Source organism: Poecilia latipinna, unplaced genomic scaffold, assembly GCF_001443285.1.
Source record: "Poecilia latipinna isolate Pla-1442-1.1 unplaced genomic scaffold, P_latipinna-1.0 Scaffold453, whole genome shotgun sequence".
Lineage (NCBI taxonomy): Eukaryota > Metazoa > Chordata > Actinopteri > Cyprinodontiformes > Poeciliidae > Poecilia > Poecilia latipinna.
Genome location: NW_015113069.1, coordinates 85,995 through 104,115, shown reverse-complemented (window position 1 = coordinate 104,115; position 18,121 = coordinate 85,995). Strand labels below are relative to the sequence as shown.

Genomic DNA, 18,121 nt, shown 5'->3' with positions numbered 1-18,121 from the left:
GTCAAAGTGAGTGAAAATTAAGACGTACAAGTTTCAAATTTAAACAGATACACCCAATAATATTTATCGGTAACACTTTATTTGAAGGGGGGTGAATAAGACTAACATGACACTTTCATTAACATGACATAACACCTGTCATGAACATGAATAAGCCTTCATGAACAGTTATGACTGTTGTCATAAAGCGTCATTCGGTAAATTATGACACTTAATATGAAGTTGACATTATTCAAAATGTCTTTGTTATGACAACTTGACATTAACCAAGAAATCATTACTGATATAAATTTGTTATAAAAGTATTACTGATTGCACTTTAAAAATTAGGTAACTTTGTTATTAAAGGTAAAGTTTAAACAGTAATGATTTCCTGGTTAATGTCAAGTTGTCATAAAGACATTTTGAATAATGTCAACTTTGTATTAAAAGTGTCCAAATTTACAGAATGACGCTTTATGACAACAGTCATAAATATTCATGAAGGCTTATTTATGTTTATGACGGTGTCATGTCAGTCTTATTCAACCCCCTTCAAATAAAGTGTTACCAAGAACTGCAGCGAGACACTTTTTAAAGAACAATTGCATGACTGTTTGAAAACCGAAATCAGCTGAATTTCTTTTCTGCAGCGACACAAACACATTTGTTTTCATCCCTGGTAAAATCTTCTTGCCCTCTCAGCCTCTATGAAAACTGTTAGACCCTGATTTCATGCTAACTGGTTATTTGGGAGTGAAAATCTACCATCACCACATAAACTATCCAGGGACTTAAATTGGAATTGTGTGCTTTTTTTGACCAACCAACAATACTGATGGATTTGGTGTGGAACAGAGCATGAATCTGTGGAAAAATCCTAATGGCTGTTGGTAGGTATGGCGGAGGTTGAGTGATGGTGTGGGCCTGTTTCTCTTCTGAAGACCTTGGAAACCTCGTTTGAGTGCACGGCGTGAGGGAACCTCTTAAAATGGATTGTCTGTCAGCATGAAACTAATCTGAAATATGTGGTGAAAACATAGAGACAAAAGTAATTTAGCTAAAACCTCTTATTTTCTCATGTGGCAATTTTTCCCCTTTGAGTGAATTTAGTCAAACAGACGTTTGGATTTTCAAAAAATGTTCATATTATAATTGTGTTGCTATACAATAAAAATTGATTTATTTTAAGGGCACGTCTTTACCAGGGGTGCCAACAAATTTGTTTGCGTCTGTAAGTTCACACGAGCTTGTTGTCAGGTAAAATCTACAGAGATTCAGTTCATCCATAAGTGAAGACGTACAATGGTAAAATAGTGTATTCATTTTTTTCCACTCCATCTTCTACGTAGAGAGCTTTACTGCGTCAACACAAACCCGAAACAATAACTGTCCATGCTGGCTGAAGTTCAGGCATGGACCGAATACTGATGCAGCTTTTTCTCTTGGCACATGTCAGGAATGTTCTGGTTGTTAGTGATTTTTTATGTTTTTTAAAATCCAGTGGGAACGAGCTTCTGGCAAGTTTGTAACCACAGCTTGACATAAGCATATAAGTAAAAGAAGGAGCTCTAGTTGATCTTAAAAAGACAAAATGAGAGGAAAGAAAGTCAAATCGTCTCTACTGGGCCTTGCATAGTTGAGTGCCGGGTGAATTTAGTCTTTTCAGTGCTGCAGGGCAACCCGGTGTGTGCTCAGAAAATTGTTGTCATGGCTTTAGTTGCTGAGGAAGGAGGGAATGTGGCAGCCTCCCCTCTTTTCTCCATGGATGAGGAGAAAGGCATCAGTTCCTGCTGCAGAAAAGCATGTGCTTCTCTCTAAACTCTCACTCGGCTTGTTTTTTGGAGGGACTAAAGTTTTTTAAAGTGATTGTTTCCTCTTCCTTAAAAACACTCACTGCAACGCGTTCTGCTCTCACTGTGTGATGATGTTGCCCTCAAAACCAAGTGAAACCAGACTGCAAGTGTCACTGATAGTATCATGGCGTCTTCCACATTCAGTCAGAGTAGACATAATGAATTTGCATCTGTCTGAAATAGATTCCATCTGATGCTGTACGGACAAACATATTACAAAATCTCAGTCTCTATACTCTCTATGCATGCTTGCATGGTTTTTGTTTTATGATTACTTGTATTAGGTAGGACAATATGACCCTGTTTCTGTAACCATGACCTGTTTCATTTTCAAGATCTCAACACCCTCATAGTCACAGCAGTGACAGCAGAGGCTGCAGTGTTTCAGAGAGTGAAAGCTCACAGGAGGCAGCAGATGCACCACAAAATTAACTGAAAAACATTTGACTTTCATTAAAGGAGAGACTTATTTATGTGCTCATGTGAGACTCCCTTTTTTTTTATCAGCGCTCTTCATGGATCACAGTACTCTTGAATAAGACAAAGTTGATTTAAATCAATCTGAAGGATTCTCTTGGTGAATTTATTAAAGGATCATGAAACCTTTTTTTTTCTTTACAGAACATTATCATTATTATTTTTTCCACAAAGTATTTGAATAGGTTTAGTACCACTCCTTTAACACCTAGCAACCTAGTGGCATCATTAAATCACAAAAATGTGGTGGTAAACCATCCTTTGGTTTCAGATGGAAGACTAAATAAAGACAATGCAGCTGGACCATTGTTACGATGACTTGAGTTTTACACATATAATGACGCGGCATGTCTTACAGAGTACTTTTTGTTTCAAAACCAAACACGAAAAACAGAGTAGAGAGAACCACCGCTGTTCATCATTTCCATCAGAATACTCCATCACAGGTGTCAGTTTTACTACTCTGAGAAACCAATTTCAAACTTGACGAGAAAGGACGTCAGAAAAATGACATGTGCAAACAATAAAACGAGTAGGCAGGTAGTGCCATTTTGAATCACCACTACTGCCACATCCTCTGTCAAAACAGTGGGTTTTCACGTCTATGAATAAAATACATCAGAAATACATACAGTATTTCCAGGATGCAACCTTTTAGAGCTTGATGAATCGGTGCGAGAGTGCATCCCCAGCTCACTCCCACCCTCCAGGGAAAACACACAACGCACAGGCGCAACAACGCCAAACTCTGACATTCAGCCTTGTTTTGTTTTTTTTTTTGTTTTTGTTTTTTTTAATGTATTGCCTCCAAACGAAATCCAGCGGAACCAACTGTCTTCAGCAGCCACGTGATTAGTAATTGGATCCCATCTCAGTGTAATTTAACTTCAGTATAAATCCAGGTGTTCTGTGAAGGTCTCAAATGACAAACTGAATTAGGAAGATCAAGAAACACAATGATCCTGGAAGAAATCCTTTTCAAACAACCAGAGCTACAGCAGAATGAATCAGAGCAACACAGGTGCTAGCATGGCCTATTTAAAATCTGGAACGAAATACAATTGAGAATTTGTGGCAAAGCAGTCAATCTGACTGAACCTGAGCGATTTTGCAAAGAGGAACAAGCAAAAGTTTCTGTCTCTAAATGAGGAAAACTAATAAAGACCTCAATCAATCAATCAATTTTACTCATAAAGCACCTATCATACTAACAGCAGCTCAAAGTGCTGTACAGATCAATAAAAACAAACAATTACCCGCCCCAACTCCACATGGGAAAACACACAGCTGCATGTAAAATGCACATACTCAACAGAACTGAATTCAGGAAATACAGTTAAAAAGACGGGTCTCTTAAATACAGCAACATATTTTCTGCGGCCCTCGGGTTTTCTGGCAGACCGTTTCACAAACGAGGGCCGTAATACTGGAAATAAGACAGAACCATAAGTGTGTGTTCTGACTCTTGGACCCGTTAATAGTCCGGAGCCAGAGGACCTCAGGGCCCGCAGAGGTTCATAAGGTATCAGCAGCTCTGCAAGGTAAGATTGTGCAAGACCATAAAGACATTTAAAAACAAGTAAGAGAATCATAAGATCAATCCAGAGACGTGCTGGGAGCCAATGCAACGATTTTAAAACAGGTGTAATGTGAGCCTGCCTCCTGGTCTTGGTTAGCACTTGAGCAGCAGAGTTTTGTAACAGCAGAAGGCTGTGCACGGTTTTATTTTATTGTTTTAGGGAGACCAGAAAGCAGGGCATTACAATAGTCTACACAGCTGGAAATAAAAGCATCAGAGTCTCAGTATTAGCGACGGAGAGAATAGGGCGAACTCTGGCTATGCTTTTTAAATGGTAAAATGTTTCAAGCTGACGATTCAGACGTGGACAGAAACATAAATGTTTGCTGTGGATTTTCACTCGTAGGTGTAGAATGGGGACTCCATTTCCCAGCGGCCAACGGCGAGTACCAGTCTCCGATTAATCTCAACTCAAGGGAAGCGCAGTATGACCCCTCCCTCCTGGATGCTGGCTTATCGCCAAACTACGTGGTGTGTCGAGAGTGTGAAGTCATCAACGACGGGCACACTGTCCGCATCCTTCTCAAGTCCAAGTCAGGTCAGTCCTAAGACACCCTGAGAGAAAGCAAGAAGCATGTATCAGATATCGACGTCAGTCGCTGCGGTTTATCGGTGTTGCTTGTTACAAGAGAAAACAAAATCACCTCTGTCCAACCCCACATGACCCATTTTCTCCCCTGCTGCTGAGCCGCTCTCTACATGTTGAATTATGCTTTTTGCTTCCTGTTTACACTTGCTTAGACCTGATTGTGGTTTCCTTTGCTTTTGTCAGTGGTTACCGGGGGTCCATTGCCTAGTGATCATGAGTACGAGCTTCACGAGGTTCGATTCCACTGGGGCAAAGAGAACCAGAGAGGATCAGAGCACACGGTCAACTTCAAGGCTTTCCCCATGGAGGTACGCAGGACAAGCAACGCACCCTGCTCCAAGGGAAAACACAGCTATCCTGTGTTTATACCTCCGGATCAGACATTGGTCCTCATGTGCATAACATTGGAGCTGCTTGAGCCCAAACAAGTAACTCTTCTGATACAATGCGACTATTTAGAATACAGTAAGGAAGGGAATCGTTACATTACCTTACAACTAATTTAGGAGTGGTGCATTTGGAGTAGTGCAACAAAAAGTACAAACTAAACACTTGCTCCAGATCTCCTTCTTCATATTGCGGATCCTTTTGTGACTCATAAAGCTCACAGGCATTGTCTGATTCTTTTAATGTAAGGTATCAGCCAGCAGCCTCTGTGGATTGATTAAGCCTTCAGTCCAACCTTGGCAGGTGTGTTTTGAAGATCACAGAGGTGGCTTGCAACCTGAATGACCGAGCAAGATCAATAAACAATGACTTCACTCACCTAAAGTTAGAGTGGGTGAGTGGAACGTCGTTCTTACTAGTCTTCATGTGTTTGTTACACACATCTGAGAGGTTCATGTCTTAGTCAACTCTAAGGCAACGTGGTGCGCAACTATTTTGATTGCATTTAACCCGCATGAGCACTGGAATCCAGATCTCAACCAAATTTAGGAAAAAAACAATATTATTTGTGTTAATCAGGTAAAAACTACAAAGTTATAAATCCTGCCTCTGTTTTCTACATGTTCTGAAAGTACACACAGTTCTCTGAGTGAACGACAAAGTGATTCTTAAGTGTGTAAGATGTAAAATTTGCTTTTATTGCCTCACGATATGCATCTACTGTATGACTTTCCCAAACTGAAGATGTTAAAAGAAATCCAGGAAGATTAATCTGTTCCATCAAAGCAAGTTTTATACCACAGGTTAAGATATTTACTCCCCATAACCTCAATTTGAAATGAAATCTAAAATATCTATTAAAGCAGAATCTCTTTAGGCCTGGTGGTGTTTAGTTTAAGTTAATACTTTGTTCCACTAGAGGTCGCTGTATCGAACTACTGTGATGCTTCCTGCCTGTTTAGAGAATATTTTATTTCTCTTGATATTTGATTTGGCTGTTGTGAGTTGTGCAATTGAAAATAAGGCTTTGGCTTTTAAAAGTTGCATTTAATATGTTGTAAAAATCAAAAAACAAAACAAACATAGATAATCGTTTAGCTGTTGTCGGGCAGCCAGTCCTCTCCAGAGAGTGAGTATTGTTGCCCTCATGTTGTCCATTAGCTTATCTTACAAGAGGAAGATGCTGGATGGAAAATGAACCAGCTGACCTTGGAGCAGAATCAGGTTGCACTGAAAGCAGCAGGCAACGTTGAAACCAGATGTTCAGACACACCGCATTAAAAACAAAGCAAAAAACCCATTCCTTTTCCCTTTGTAAAAATCAGACTGAAATTTAATTTTGTTTTAGCTCAGTTAGGAATAATACCAAAGATAGGTTTTTAGATCATTTTTAATAACTTAATTCAAATTTAGCTCAAAGACATTTTACTCACTTTGATGGAATTACTGGCTAATTATTTAGGTATTGTTAAAAAAAAAACCTTCCTCGACAGTTTGCTGCAGCTTTGGCCCATTCCTCCTGAAGGAAGTGCTTTGACTGATTCAAGTTTGTAGGTCGCCTTGCTCACAGGCACCTTTAAGTCTCTGCCAAATAACTTCTAATGGGATTGAGATCATCTTTGTTGTCAGGATGAATTTTGATGGCATGTTTAGAATCATTGCACCTCTTGTGCCCAACAAGCTCAACTTCCCGGCTGACGTCTTAAAATGTTGCTCGAATGATGGCATCTATTTTATGAAATGTGTAGATGTTACTAAATTGTAATATGGCTGGACATTACCCTGATTTTTATACTTGCATACCATTATTTGAGCAGATAAACCCAAATGATGAACCAGATCTGTGGAGATCTACAAGTTTAAGCTTTAAAAAAAATCTACAACATCATCGTCTGGGTGTTCACAAAATGTCTCAGTGCTTCTAAGCTTCTCAATTTGATGCAAGTCATTTTGGTAATTCTGAGTCACCTTCTTTTTATAGAGTGTATTCAAGTACTCTGCTTCAGCTGTAAATGTAGCACACAATGGGAGTCCAAAAAAAGCAATTTTTCCAACAATTTTGTTTAAAATTTATTTTTTTTTTTTTTTTTTTTTTTTTTACAGAGAAATCAGGATATGTCCAGTTCATTAGACTTTTCACTTGGAAAGTTTTACAGTTTCCAGCCAGTCTTTGATTTATGTAAACCAGACGAGGAGTTCATCTGATGTTTCCTGCAAACTCATCGCGTTAACGACTTGAAACGCCCTTCCGGTTGCAGTTTATGTTTTAGTTTCTTTGTTTTTCTTTTTTTTGTCCTCAGCTCCATCTGATTCACTGGAACAACACTCTGTTTAACTCTCTAGAAGATGCTTTGGGGAAGAAGAATGGAGTCCTCATCATAGCACTTTTTGTCCAGGTAAGCATCAAGCCGTACACACCTGGAAATCAGATCATATCAGAGAGATTTATTTTTTTCTGAAGAGTTTCGAGGTCTTAGTGAATATTTTATTCAGGAAATGTAAATTAGTGCTTGTATTTAAGCATCATTCTTGTTTCGTCCGATAATATGGTTAATAAATTGCAACATATTATTAATTAGCACATTGATAATCTCAGATTATGCATAAATAAGGCACCGGCATTACAGCCACTACAAGTGAGGTGAATAAAACTCATCATTGCTTAAACACATCTCCTGCTGATTCATGCTAGTTGACTAAGATCTCCTACGAAGTGGAAGCTCGGCTCTGTGCTGAGTGACGTTACCCGAGGAAAACACCTCATTCTTCTTTTGAAACCAGTCGTTCCTGACCTCCCGAGGTCTCAGTCTCACACATCCTGTTTTCTACAATGTCTGTTCTTTCATCTTCCGCTTTTTCTTCCTGCATGATAACAGAACGTGGACTTTATCTCTGCTGAAAAAATGCGGCTGACATTGTGAAAACAGCCGCCGACAGCAGTGATAAGTCTGTGCTGAAACCCAAAAATGCATGTGTTTCTATCAGATCGGCAAAGAGCACCTAGGACTAAAGGCCATCACCGAAGTCCTACAAGACCTGCAGTACAAGGTGAAGCCTGTGTGTGATGGCGACACAGCAGAGATTTGATTCAGAATCGCGGCCGTGAGGGTTGATGGGTCGTGAGCGTAACTGCTTCTTTTTGCCACTGTGTTTTCTTTAGGGGAAGAACAAGATAATCCCATGTTTTAACCCCAACACGCTCCTACCCGGTAAGGCGGAAACGATTCGATCTCAAAACTTCATGTTCAGGTTAACACCTTAACTATTTGAGCAGCACGTGCGAGTTAGCGGCCGAACAGAAAAGCACATGGAAAATAACAACAATTCTTCTGGATGCCACCTGTGTAAATTAGAGAGACGTAGAATAGAAAAACAGGTTTACAAATGCTCGTTGGAGTAAAACAGAAAAATCCCTTTTAGATTATTTTAGAATAAAGCTGTTGATTCCCTCTGATCTGTACAAGATAAAAATCACACAGGGTCAAATAAATGCATCTAAAGTCGTTAAGCTTTTGGCATAATCAGATTTGGTGCAGTTCATTTAAACCGGTTGCTTTCCTGACATATTTTATCGCTCTGAAATTTTCAATTGGATTAAGGTGCTGGCCGTCTTGAAAGAATGAGATCAATAAGTGCTGGAACATACTGGAACACCCAGTTGTTCCCATGTTTCAATCATCTGAATAAAACTGTGACCATGAGAGTGAAGGAAAGTGGCTAGAATGGTTTGGAACAACTTTTACCATGAAGTGGAAGCTGCTAAAAAACACCAGTTTCCACAGCGACATTTGGCTCAACATCACGACGGACTAAGAGGATGTCAAGAAAGAAGCACTACCTCAAAAGCTGACACCTTTTAAATGAAGAATGTGCATTTTCAGTTTCTGCAAAAAAGATTTTGCTATGTTTGGCTGCAAGGACAGGAACAACATTCGTAGGAGTCAAACTGGACAAATTTAGGGTGTGCATGTCGCTTTGCATCCTTTTGTTGTGCTAGCTGCTTCTAGCAATGCCAGCAACATTTCTCTTCATTTTATGAACTGCATAAATTGACAAAATGTCAAGTAGGAAGTTGTTTTTTTACAAGCTACATAAAATCCCTCATGCACACAGTTGTATCAAATCTAATATTAGCATATGCAAAACACGCAAGATGTGGCAAATATGTCAATAGGGAGAATAACTACCAGAGTTTTGTGCTCAAAGTTTCAAGGAAACTGGACAGCAACATAACATCTGCAGACGAAACATGACTATTGTTGTTCAAATGTAGCAGGTGGAAAGTCAGCGCTAACATGGGGGAGGAAGGGTGAAACATCTGACTGGTATTTTGAGAAGGAAAGAGGGTTTCAGAATGTCTGACGCATTAATTATTTGTGCCACATCGGAGTACAGTATGTTCTCTTTGTAAGTCATAGTTTCATCAAATCGAATGTTCCAGTCGTTCCTCTCCTCCCTTGTTATTATCACCACTAAAGCCAGTGGATACATTCCTGAGACTTTTACTTGTTTTGCAGTTTGTGCCTCTCTTTTGAGCCCATGATAAATACAGAACAATGCCTCATTCCCATTTGAGTTAAAGTCCTTTGCTCTTATTTAAAAAGAGCAAAGGGGAGGGAAACTATTAAGTTCTTGCAAAAGCCAGCATTTTGACCCAGTATAGTTGAGGATTAAATGTTCTCCTTGTGATCATTAGACCCGCTGCTGAGAGACTACTGGGTGTACGAAGGATCTCTCACCACGCCGCCTTGTAGTGAAAAAGTGACCTGGATACTTTTCCGCTATCCCCTCACCATCTCACAGCTACAGGTACGGAGTCAGACATTTAGATTCTCCCACAAGCAAAAATGTTTTGTTTTTTTTTGTTGTTTTTTTTAAAGGCTTTCTTTATCTTTAGTGGCTCTCTCTCAGTCTGAAACCTCCGTCACATTGAAGAAAGCATAAACTGTTTACACTGAAAATAAAGGCTGGAGCAATAAAAATCAGAGGTGTGACTAATCATCTAGCTAATGACTGATTCACCCAGTTTACCATATTTATTTATTTATTTTCTTCAGCATTTTCAGCATTTTATAACTAAATAATCACTGCACCATCCGTCTCTGATTATTATTATTAATCTACAGGAGCATGAACTGGAGTTTTCTGGCTCCATGCAGGAAGCCTTTCCACCCACTACCAATCCATAAGTCTGTCATGTTGCCTTTGATTGATTTAAACTTTAATTCAACCTTTGCCCGACTCGTGGCTCTCCTCCAAAGGGTTTTTTTCTTTTTTTGTAATAGATAAAGGTGCTAGCCCTCTGACATTTATTTATGTCTTTCATCTTGACTACACTTTTGGCTTGCTGACCCTTTGAAATGCGCGCACAAAGAGGTCTTTCTGCCTCGGGCCGTGTGTACGGTGCGGGTGCACAGGGCGAAAAGAAAGCAGGCGAGATCTGAAGACGATAAATCAGTTTGTTTTGACTTAACCAAAATTCGCGTGCGTCCGTACCTTTAAGACATGAACAGAATTGTGTATTTCATTTCACACTGAGTTTTAGAACGAAGATCCGGATCAAAGTAATGAAAATTATTTGCCAACAACAAAACAGAAGGATTCAGACGATGAGCATGTCAGACGAAGCACTTAACAGGAGCTGGTTTTCTCCTGCGGTTCAGCATAATGGAACAATTAGAAACGGGTCAGATGAGCTATTAGTGGCTCCTGATTGCAGCAAATCCGGACATGGGCGGATAAATGCGATTGACTCGCTCTGATGAATTGATAACTTCCCAGGAAACTTCCATTGTTATTAAGCAGATCTGGACACCAGTGGGTAACGCCGCAGTGGCCAGTTGTGTTGTTGTTGTTGTTCAGTAATGAAACATATTTATGTCTCTTTCATGTGGGCTCATCGGGTTCTAAAATTTTGAAAAGCAAAAACTGGTGTGTGTCCCTTCATTTGCAAATAATAAATAATTGGTCTTTTTGCTCAATGTGACGTTAACAGTGACGTTAGATATATATGTTTTTTTTTCCGATGCTTGCCGAGTCCAGTGGGCATTTCTTGTTTTCTAAGCGAACTACATCATCCACTTTGTAGTTCATCATCAAGGTTTTCTATTAGAATCCTTAAGATTAGAATGAAGAAAACTCCAATAATAATAAAAAAATGTTAGTTTACAAAACTGCATTGCCTTCATCTCAACTGTTAATTTTCTGTTTGTCTTAGCGATCCTTTTATTGCCTCTTGTTCCACATTTCTAACATTTTTCTCAGATTTCATCTCTGTTCTAAACCAACAGACTACCGGTTCAGCAGCTGTCAGAATAATATGGACAAAAATACTGCAAATAATGTTAGGTGTGCAAAACAAAATGCACTGAACATACAGACTCCTCCAGTGGCGTGAAGCTTTCTTGTCGTGCTTTAACTGGATGAACCAAATAAAGCATAAGGAAACCCCCCCACCAAGCCCTGCTTTCCTAATAAACGCACTTCAAACATCCTGCTGTTATCAATTGCTACAAGACAGAGAGTGTGTGTGCAGAGTGAGTGTGTACACATACATGCCAGACACCCGTTGCCATGCCCACAGCCTTTGCACTTTTAGAGGGCGCCGTAAAAGTTTGGGCAGCCAACCAACGGCGCAGCAGTTCGAGAACTGCTGTTTGTTTTAGCGACGTGGGTGATTCTCTCTGTTATGTGGTTGAAGAAGAGATGCAATCTGCAACTGCAGCAATTTCACATGAAAAGGAAGTTAGAAATGTTCAGTTTTTTTCTGTTTGTGGCTTTGATTTTGTTTTTGTTTTTTTTTAAACATTCTTGGGCAAAGAATGACAAAGCCGTAAACGTTTCCCCTCAACAGATCAGAGATAAGACATGCATCGCCTACACATCTTCTACTCGAATTTTCTCAAACATTAATATTTTGGAGAAACAAAAGAGAAAAGTGTCTGAATAATCCAACAACATCATACCGTCAGATGTAGCAGTGAACCTTGTAGCGAAGTGTCCCTCAGTAAGGGACCGAGGGACATGAGGTTGTGGCCTTTTTTTTTTGTTTGTTTTCACTTTTCTGTTTGCAGATCGAGGAGTTTCGGAGGTTACGGTCGCACATCAAGGGGGCGGAGCTACTTGAAGGAAACGACGGGATGTTGGGGGACAACTTCCGCCCCACCCAGCCGCTCAGCGACAGGATTATCCGCGCTGCCTTCCAGTGACTTTCGCTTTGCTGTGCCATCTCGGTGAAACTCTGGGACCTACACGTACAAAAATAGAAGGTAACACTTTTAGCAGTGAGTTCAGCTGTGCCCGATTGCACAGGCGTCCATCACGTAAATGCAAACTTTTATCCTTGACAAGCTGGTTCTGTCTTAAACAAGTAAATGTGAAATGCAGCATATATATATATATTTTTTTTAGGAAAGAAACCCCAACCCAGAATGTGTCCCACTTGTCCCAAAACACCCATCCTCGGAGTTATAAGTAGTGTTCAGCACGTTTCCTCTCAGGAGACTCGTTTTTTTAATGGAAGAAGGTGCATTGTCCCACAGGCAGCAGATCAAGCCCAGGAAGAACTAACCCAGTTCACTTGCTAATCTGGGACTAGCCTACATACATCACAGGGGAAAGAGGAGGCTTCAGATTTAGCTCTGCAGCAGAGCTGCTGAGCTAAACGCAGAAAAAACATTTTTTAAAAATACCTAATTCCATCAGTCTAAACTTTTAACCTGGAGAGGGAAAAAAAACCCCTCCTGTTTGTGTGGAAAAATCACAAAATTAAGATGCCACACTGCCTTGAAAATTATTTGACTTTTCTATTCTTGTCTTTTCTCAAATCTAAATGTTAAAAGTCATCCAAGTTCTTTTTCGAATACTAGACAAGTTTAGCAAGCAAACACAAAAGTCACTTTTTAAACTATAATTACCAAGGAGCCACAGTCTGCCTTGTCTGAAAAACAGCTGCTATGAAGGATTTACGGCTTAAAACTCAGACTTTTTTGACAAACCACAAAGGTGAACTCCCCTTTGTGCTTCGGGTAATTGTGCTGAAATCAAGCAGATTTCAGCAATCTTCAAATCACATACGCAGTAGTGGTTGCATCGAAAGCCATTGGTACATATGGCTTCTACACCACTGAGCAAGATTTTTAATCCAGATATTCAAAAATCAGCTGTTTATTCTTGAAGTCCCCAAATGTTAGACTGTGACTAAAATGTTTTGTTGTTGTTGTCATCTTTTCTAATAAGTCATTACTCCTGCTTATTTAATTGCTATACTCCTTAACTCATTGCATGCTTTGCAGTTTAAAAGCATTTACAAACAGTGGATTCTTAAAATATGGTTTCCCTGAATGCTTGTTTGACCTGCGCAGAGCTCTTCATGACCCAACTGGACGCAGGAGAGCAATCGTAATAAACTTGCACCACTGAGGTGGAAGTTTGTATTTAGTTTGTATTTAATTTTGGGGGAAACAGAAGGGCTGGACGTAAGCAGAAAAACAGAGACGTGTCTGAAAGGGGGGAAGATAGAGGTGCTCTGAGATGAGGGGAGGTGGGAATGCCAGAGGATTGAAAGAGGAGGAGGAGGCAGACGGAGCAGAATGGGTCAGAACAAAAGGGGGCTATTGTTGTAGGGGTGAAAACAGATACTGATGTGGTCCCTGCAACACAAGCCCACCTGTGAACGAGGTAGAGGAGAACCGGTGTGGAACAACCGAGGTCAAAACGTCCTCGTTTCATCATGCAGGCGATGTATTCCTACTGCTAGCTTGCAAATGCTAAGGCTAACAATGGATACAAGCCACACACACACCAATAAATCTTAATATGAACTCACCACTGATGAGGAGATGTGCTGCTGTGTGAATAAGAATCCTGTCTTTAAAGTTTTCCTATCTGTCATTTTCTAATGTTATCGATGCTGTTAGCAAGGTAGCTAACCCACTGTCAAAGTTCGTCCAGTTGTTACTTCATAATAAAGTTGTAATTTGATATCTAGCACTTTGAGCTGCCTTGTTGCTGAACATGTGCTATAAATTACCTTACCTTAACTTTGTAGTAAAGAAATAGGACAATGTTTTCACCGTCTGACTTTAATTCAGGGAGTTTAGAAGCCAGAGAACGTCTCAGCTGTGAAGTAAGGGACTGGTCCACTTTACAAAATATACGGGATAATAACCAATGAACATTATGTGGATATATTGAAGCAATTTCTCAACATGTCAGCCAGGAATTTAAAGCTCTGGTACAAATAGGGTTACCATGTCGACAGTGACCCTAAGCACTGCACCAAATTGGCTACAAAGTGGCTTGAGGACAACAAAGGCAATGTTGTGAAGTAGCCATTGAAAATGAGCGGGCAGAGCTGAAAATGAGTCTGAGGATGTCCGCAGACACGACTTACAAGAGTAATGGACCAAAGTCCAGATGAGAAAGGTGGAATTGGAGGGTTGTGGGTTTGATTCCAGCTTCCCCCAGTCACACGTCGTCAATTTGTTTGTCGGTAGAAGAATGTGTGCAACTGAGTGCAGCTGGGTGAATGTAGCTGGAGTGTAAGGTGATTTAAGTGGCCAGTATGACTAGAAAAGCGCTTTATAATGCTGTGTATTTCACTGTAAGGTTTTTATCGAGGCTTTGTGTTTGGATTGGACTGCAAGCTGTATGTAAAGATGGAAAATGTTCAGTTTTGCCTACCTTTTGCAGCACACACAGAGGTCAAACCCTATTAACCTTTTACTAGTTTGCCCCAGTTGTGTTTTTTCTCTCTCTCTCTCTCTCTCCACCTTGGTAAATGAGCAACAGTGCTGCTGAAAAGCTGCCTGCATGGGAATCATAAAGAAAAAAAAGGCCATAAAGGTTTTCCATCCTTTCCGTCTTTTGGTCCCGGGAGGACTGTTAAGCACATCTGGATTTCTTTTAATGAGATTCATGTTTTTCTTTCTCTACAGGAGGAGAAGAAAACAGAGGAGTGGAAACGGGAAGAAAGAGGGGAAATTAGTGTGATAACAGATCCAAGGCAAACTAGAAGAGGACGAAAAAGCTTTTAGTATCATCGCCTTCAGTCCAGGCTTTGTGTGTGTGTCAGTACATGTGTAGGTGCAGCCATCTTTTTCTGTATGGTTTCTCACTCCTCCCCATAGTGTTGCTGTTCACTGTGTGTATTTGTTACACATTCGGTTATTGTGTCTGCGTGGTGAGTGTGTGCTGTGTCTAAATCATGAGAGGTTTCCACAATCGTCACAACAGGATGAAAAATCGACAGCAGACGAACCAGAAGCCAAAACACACACACTGGGACACAGTTTCACACACTCACCCGTCATGTTCTTCGTATTTTAATTCGCGTATTTTAATACTCCACTTAAAATAATACTATTATCATTCTTATGAGATGAATATTAATAAACTTAAATAAAATAAAAAAAATCTGTTTTAAACCGAAGCTGTGAATGATAAACTGGGAATAAATGGCTTATGAAGTTCTATGTTCCTGCTCATTTTCCTTCTTCTGGCAGTGAATTCAACACCACTTTCATCTTTTAAAAGACAAGTGAAATAAAAATCATTGCTTTTATATGAACATATGAAAGCAATATGTGGTTGTTTTAAGGTACTGTACACCAAATGGAGCTGGTATGATTTATGGGAATGATGACTGTGACTGGAAAACAACAATAAACTACAACTTAATTTAAAAAAACAGAGTCTGCACATGGCCTCCCAAGAAGAGCGTTTTACAATGTCGTTCATAAAGCAAACGCATCTGATGACATGCAGGTGAAAACTGGCCAATCAAGTTAAGCAGATGTGGGAAACGCATTTCAGTTGTCTTTTGACTCGCAGCGAGCTTCAGGTGCTGATATCAAGACACCGCAAAACTGTAAGAACTACAGGAGTCCAATTTGGGGAAGGGTTTCTAAATCAATAGCTAGTTTGAATGTTTTTAAGTCCTAAACGTAGCGGCGACGATCCAGCCAAAGTTGTGGTACCGTAATTCCGCCATAGTTTGCGCTATCTGAAAGATTCCAACGTGGCGCTTTTCAGCAATTACGGTAATTTTACCCCCGTCTTTAGCAGGGAAATTGATCTGGGTGGCGCTCTCTTAATAGGCGGTAAATTGCGAAAAGAACTTACTAGATATTGAAAGTTCCAGTTGTTATGGATAAATGGGCAAATATATGTACTCACAGGACATTTAAATAACTGCGTACAATAAAAATAAAAGATATCCAGGCGGTGGTTTTAAATTTAGGACATAAAGGGTTAACGCACCACTGCAGATTGTAAAAAATAAATAAATAAATAAATAAATAAATAAATAAATAAAAACAGATGAATATTTTCTGTCTTCCACTGTTTAACTTGAAAAAAGTGTTAAAATCAATTCAGATTGTGCAATTATTATATGGAGTACTGCACTAATTTTTGGTTTATTGCCAGAATAAAAATGAAACTCATGTGCATTCTTGACTCTGCATCTTGTTCTTTTTTGCTTCTCTCTTCTCATCAATTAACATGATGCTAAAGTTTCTTATTCACATCTTGAAATATTTATTCTGCTTTTGAACTGCAGCCTAAAATAGCACACAGCTTCCTCTAGTCGCCCAGCAACCAGCCTATCCACCCAGGTATGACCTGGTCATGTATTTATTGGTGTGGAGATCTTAGTTTATGCGTTATAGCTACTTGTTGACATCCTTTTGCCTGCAACTAAGTATGGGAAGCAAAACTTGCAAGTGTTAAAATGAAATATATTACTCCAGAAAACCTTTCCAAGATCTTATAGAGATCATCTACCAACTGTGGCTGTTAAATTGACTTTTTTGTAAATTTAAAGTACAGAAATAGATATATTGCCCAACTTTGGTCAGGTATTTATCAAAGTTCTAAATAGAGTTACATTTTTATAACTGCATTTAAAAATACATATACAGTTGGCTTCACAGTCTGTTGTGCAGAACTGTTCAGTCTTGCCTTTTCCCTTTATATCTTTCTTCCAAGCACTTAAACTGCGCTGCCTTGTAAATCTCCAAGTGAATCTTTAAGCACTTTGTAGTTAAACTTTTGTCTTTTGGGAGGAATATTTACAGGATTTATTTGCTGGGGACACACAAAAAAAAATCTATCTTTGTTTTAATCCAAAGCCCACTAAATTGGTCCCCAGTGTTAACTGAGCAGATGCAAGCTTGTTGATAGAATGAAAAAGAAAGATTGATTGGCAAAGTATATGATACGTTGTTCCTGGTAAATTATTATCCTCCTGAAATATTGTTTATTCTGATAAAATATTAAGGCTGAAGTTCCTGGTGCCATGTAACATCTATGAGTTGGCTTTTGCTCAAGTACAGGGAACTAAAAGGTTTTATTAAACAAAGAAAGAAAATTAAAAAGGCAATTATTTTCTTTTGTAAAGCGCAGACTAATGGCAAATAAACTTTCTAGAACTTAAAACTTATAATAAGGATGCAATTTCCAAATGAGAAAATATGTGGCTCGAAAATAAATCTTTGTTGAGTTTTTGTTTGAAAAAATCTTTAGAATGAGTCCATAGCAGGGCAGTTAACAGGTAGCATTAGTATTATTTTCTCAGTGTAACACAGTGTGATTTTTTTTGTAGTTATTTTTGCCCAGCCATATTGTTTGCAAGCAAATCTGAAGGTTTAAGTGTTAAACTGCAATTATACTTTTGTACATCTTTGGTGTTCAGCTCAGTTTGCTGTCACCTCAAGTCAAACATTCTCAAGATTGCTCAACTATTTGCACAAACCATTCGGTGGACTTATTAAGGTGTGGCGGTTTAGTCTGCTCGGAAGCAAACATTAGTTAAAGTCACGCATCGTGTCCGATCTCCTCAGCTGGATGTTACTGCTTGCAGAACAACAGGATTCAGGTGTCGTACAGGAACGGATGCAGGTCACAGAGTCTGATTTTTAGCATTGAAATATTTTGTTTTGTCCATATGACTGGGAGAAAAATAAGTAGTTTAATTTACCACCTCAAACCTCTAAGACTGTGACGTGACACTCATATTACTGAAAATAAATATGGGTTCAATTTTTTTTTTTTAAATATGTGATTTCTAAATTAATTGCACAGACCTGGATGTTGGGTAATACACTTTACACATCAAAGTTATATTTCTAAAAATGTTTAAAGCCACGGCTCAATTTTCTTCCACTTTACAAGCTATGCTCCACTTTGTGTAAGTCTATTACAAAAAAAAAAAAAAAAAAAAAAAAACATGAAAAAAAGGAAAAAAAAAAA

The 18,121-nt window shown here is 39.2% G+C and overlaps 1 protein-coding gene across 3 annotated transcripts in view; it reads left to right on the top strand.

The window, feature by feature from the left end:
* The window catches only part of ca8 (carbonic anhydrase VIII), a 20,982-nt gene extending 4,835 nt beyond the window's left edge, over positions 1-16,147 (top strand). For 2 of the 3 annotated variants that reach the window (XM_015038801.1, XM_015038803.1), the window contains exons 2-9: positions 4,238-4,429; positions 4,664-4,788; positions 7,168-7,263; positions 7,853-7,915; positions 8,028-8,076; positions 9,564-9,676; positions 11,941-12,135; positions 14,806-16,147. In XM_015038801.1, the coding sequence (XP_014894287.1) occupies positions 4,238-4,429; positions 4,664-4,788; positions 7,168-7,263; positions 7,853-7,915; positions 8,028-8,076; positions 9,564-9,676; positions 11,941-12,075 (773 nt within the window). In that variant the 3' untranslated portion in view covers positions 12,076-12,135; positions 14,806-16,147. The remainder of the gene's footprint in view (positions 1-4,237; positions 4,430-4,663; positions 4,789-7,167; positions 7,264-7,852; positions 7,916-8,027; positions 8,077-9,563; positions 9,677-11,940; positions 12,136-14,805) is intronic. The other variant, XM_015038802.1, reaches the window with a different exon arrangement.
* Positions 16,148-18,121: the final 1,974 nt, after the last annotated feature.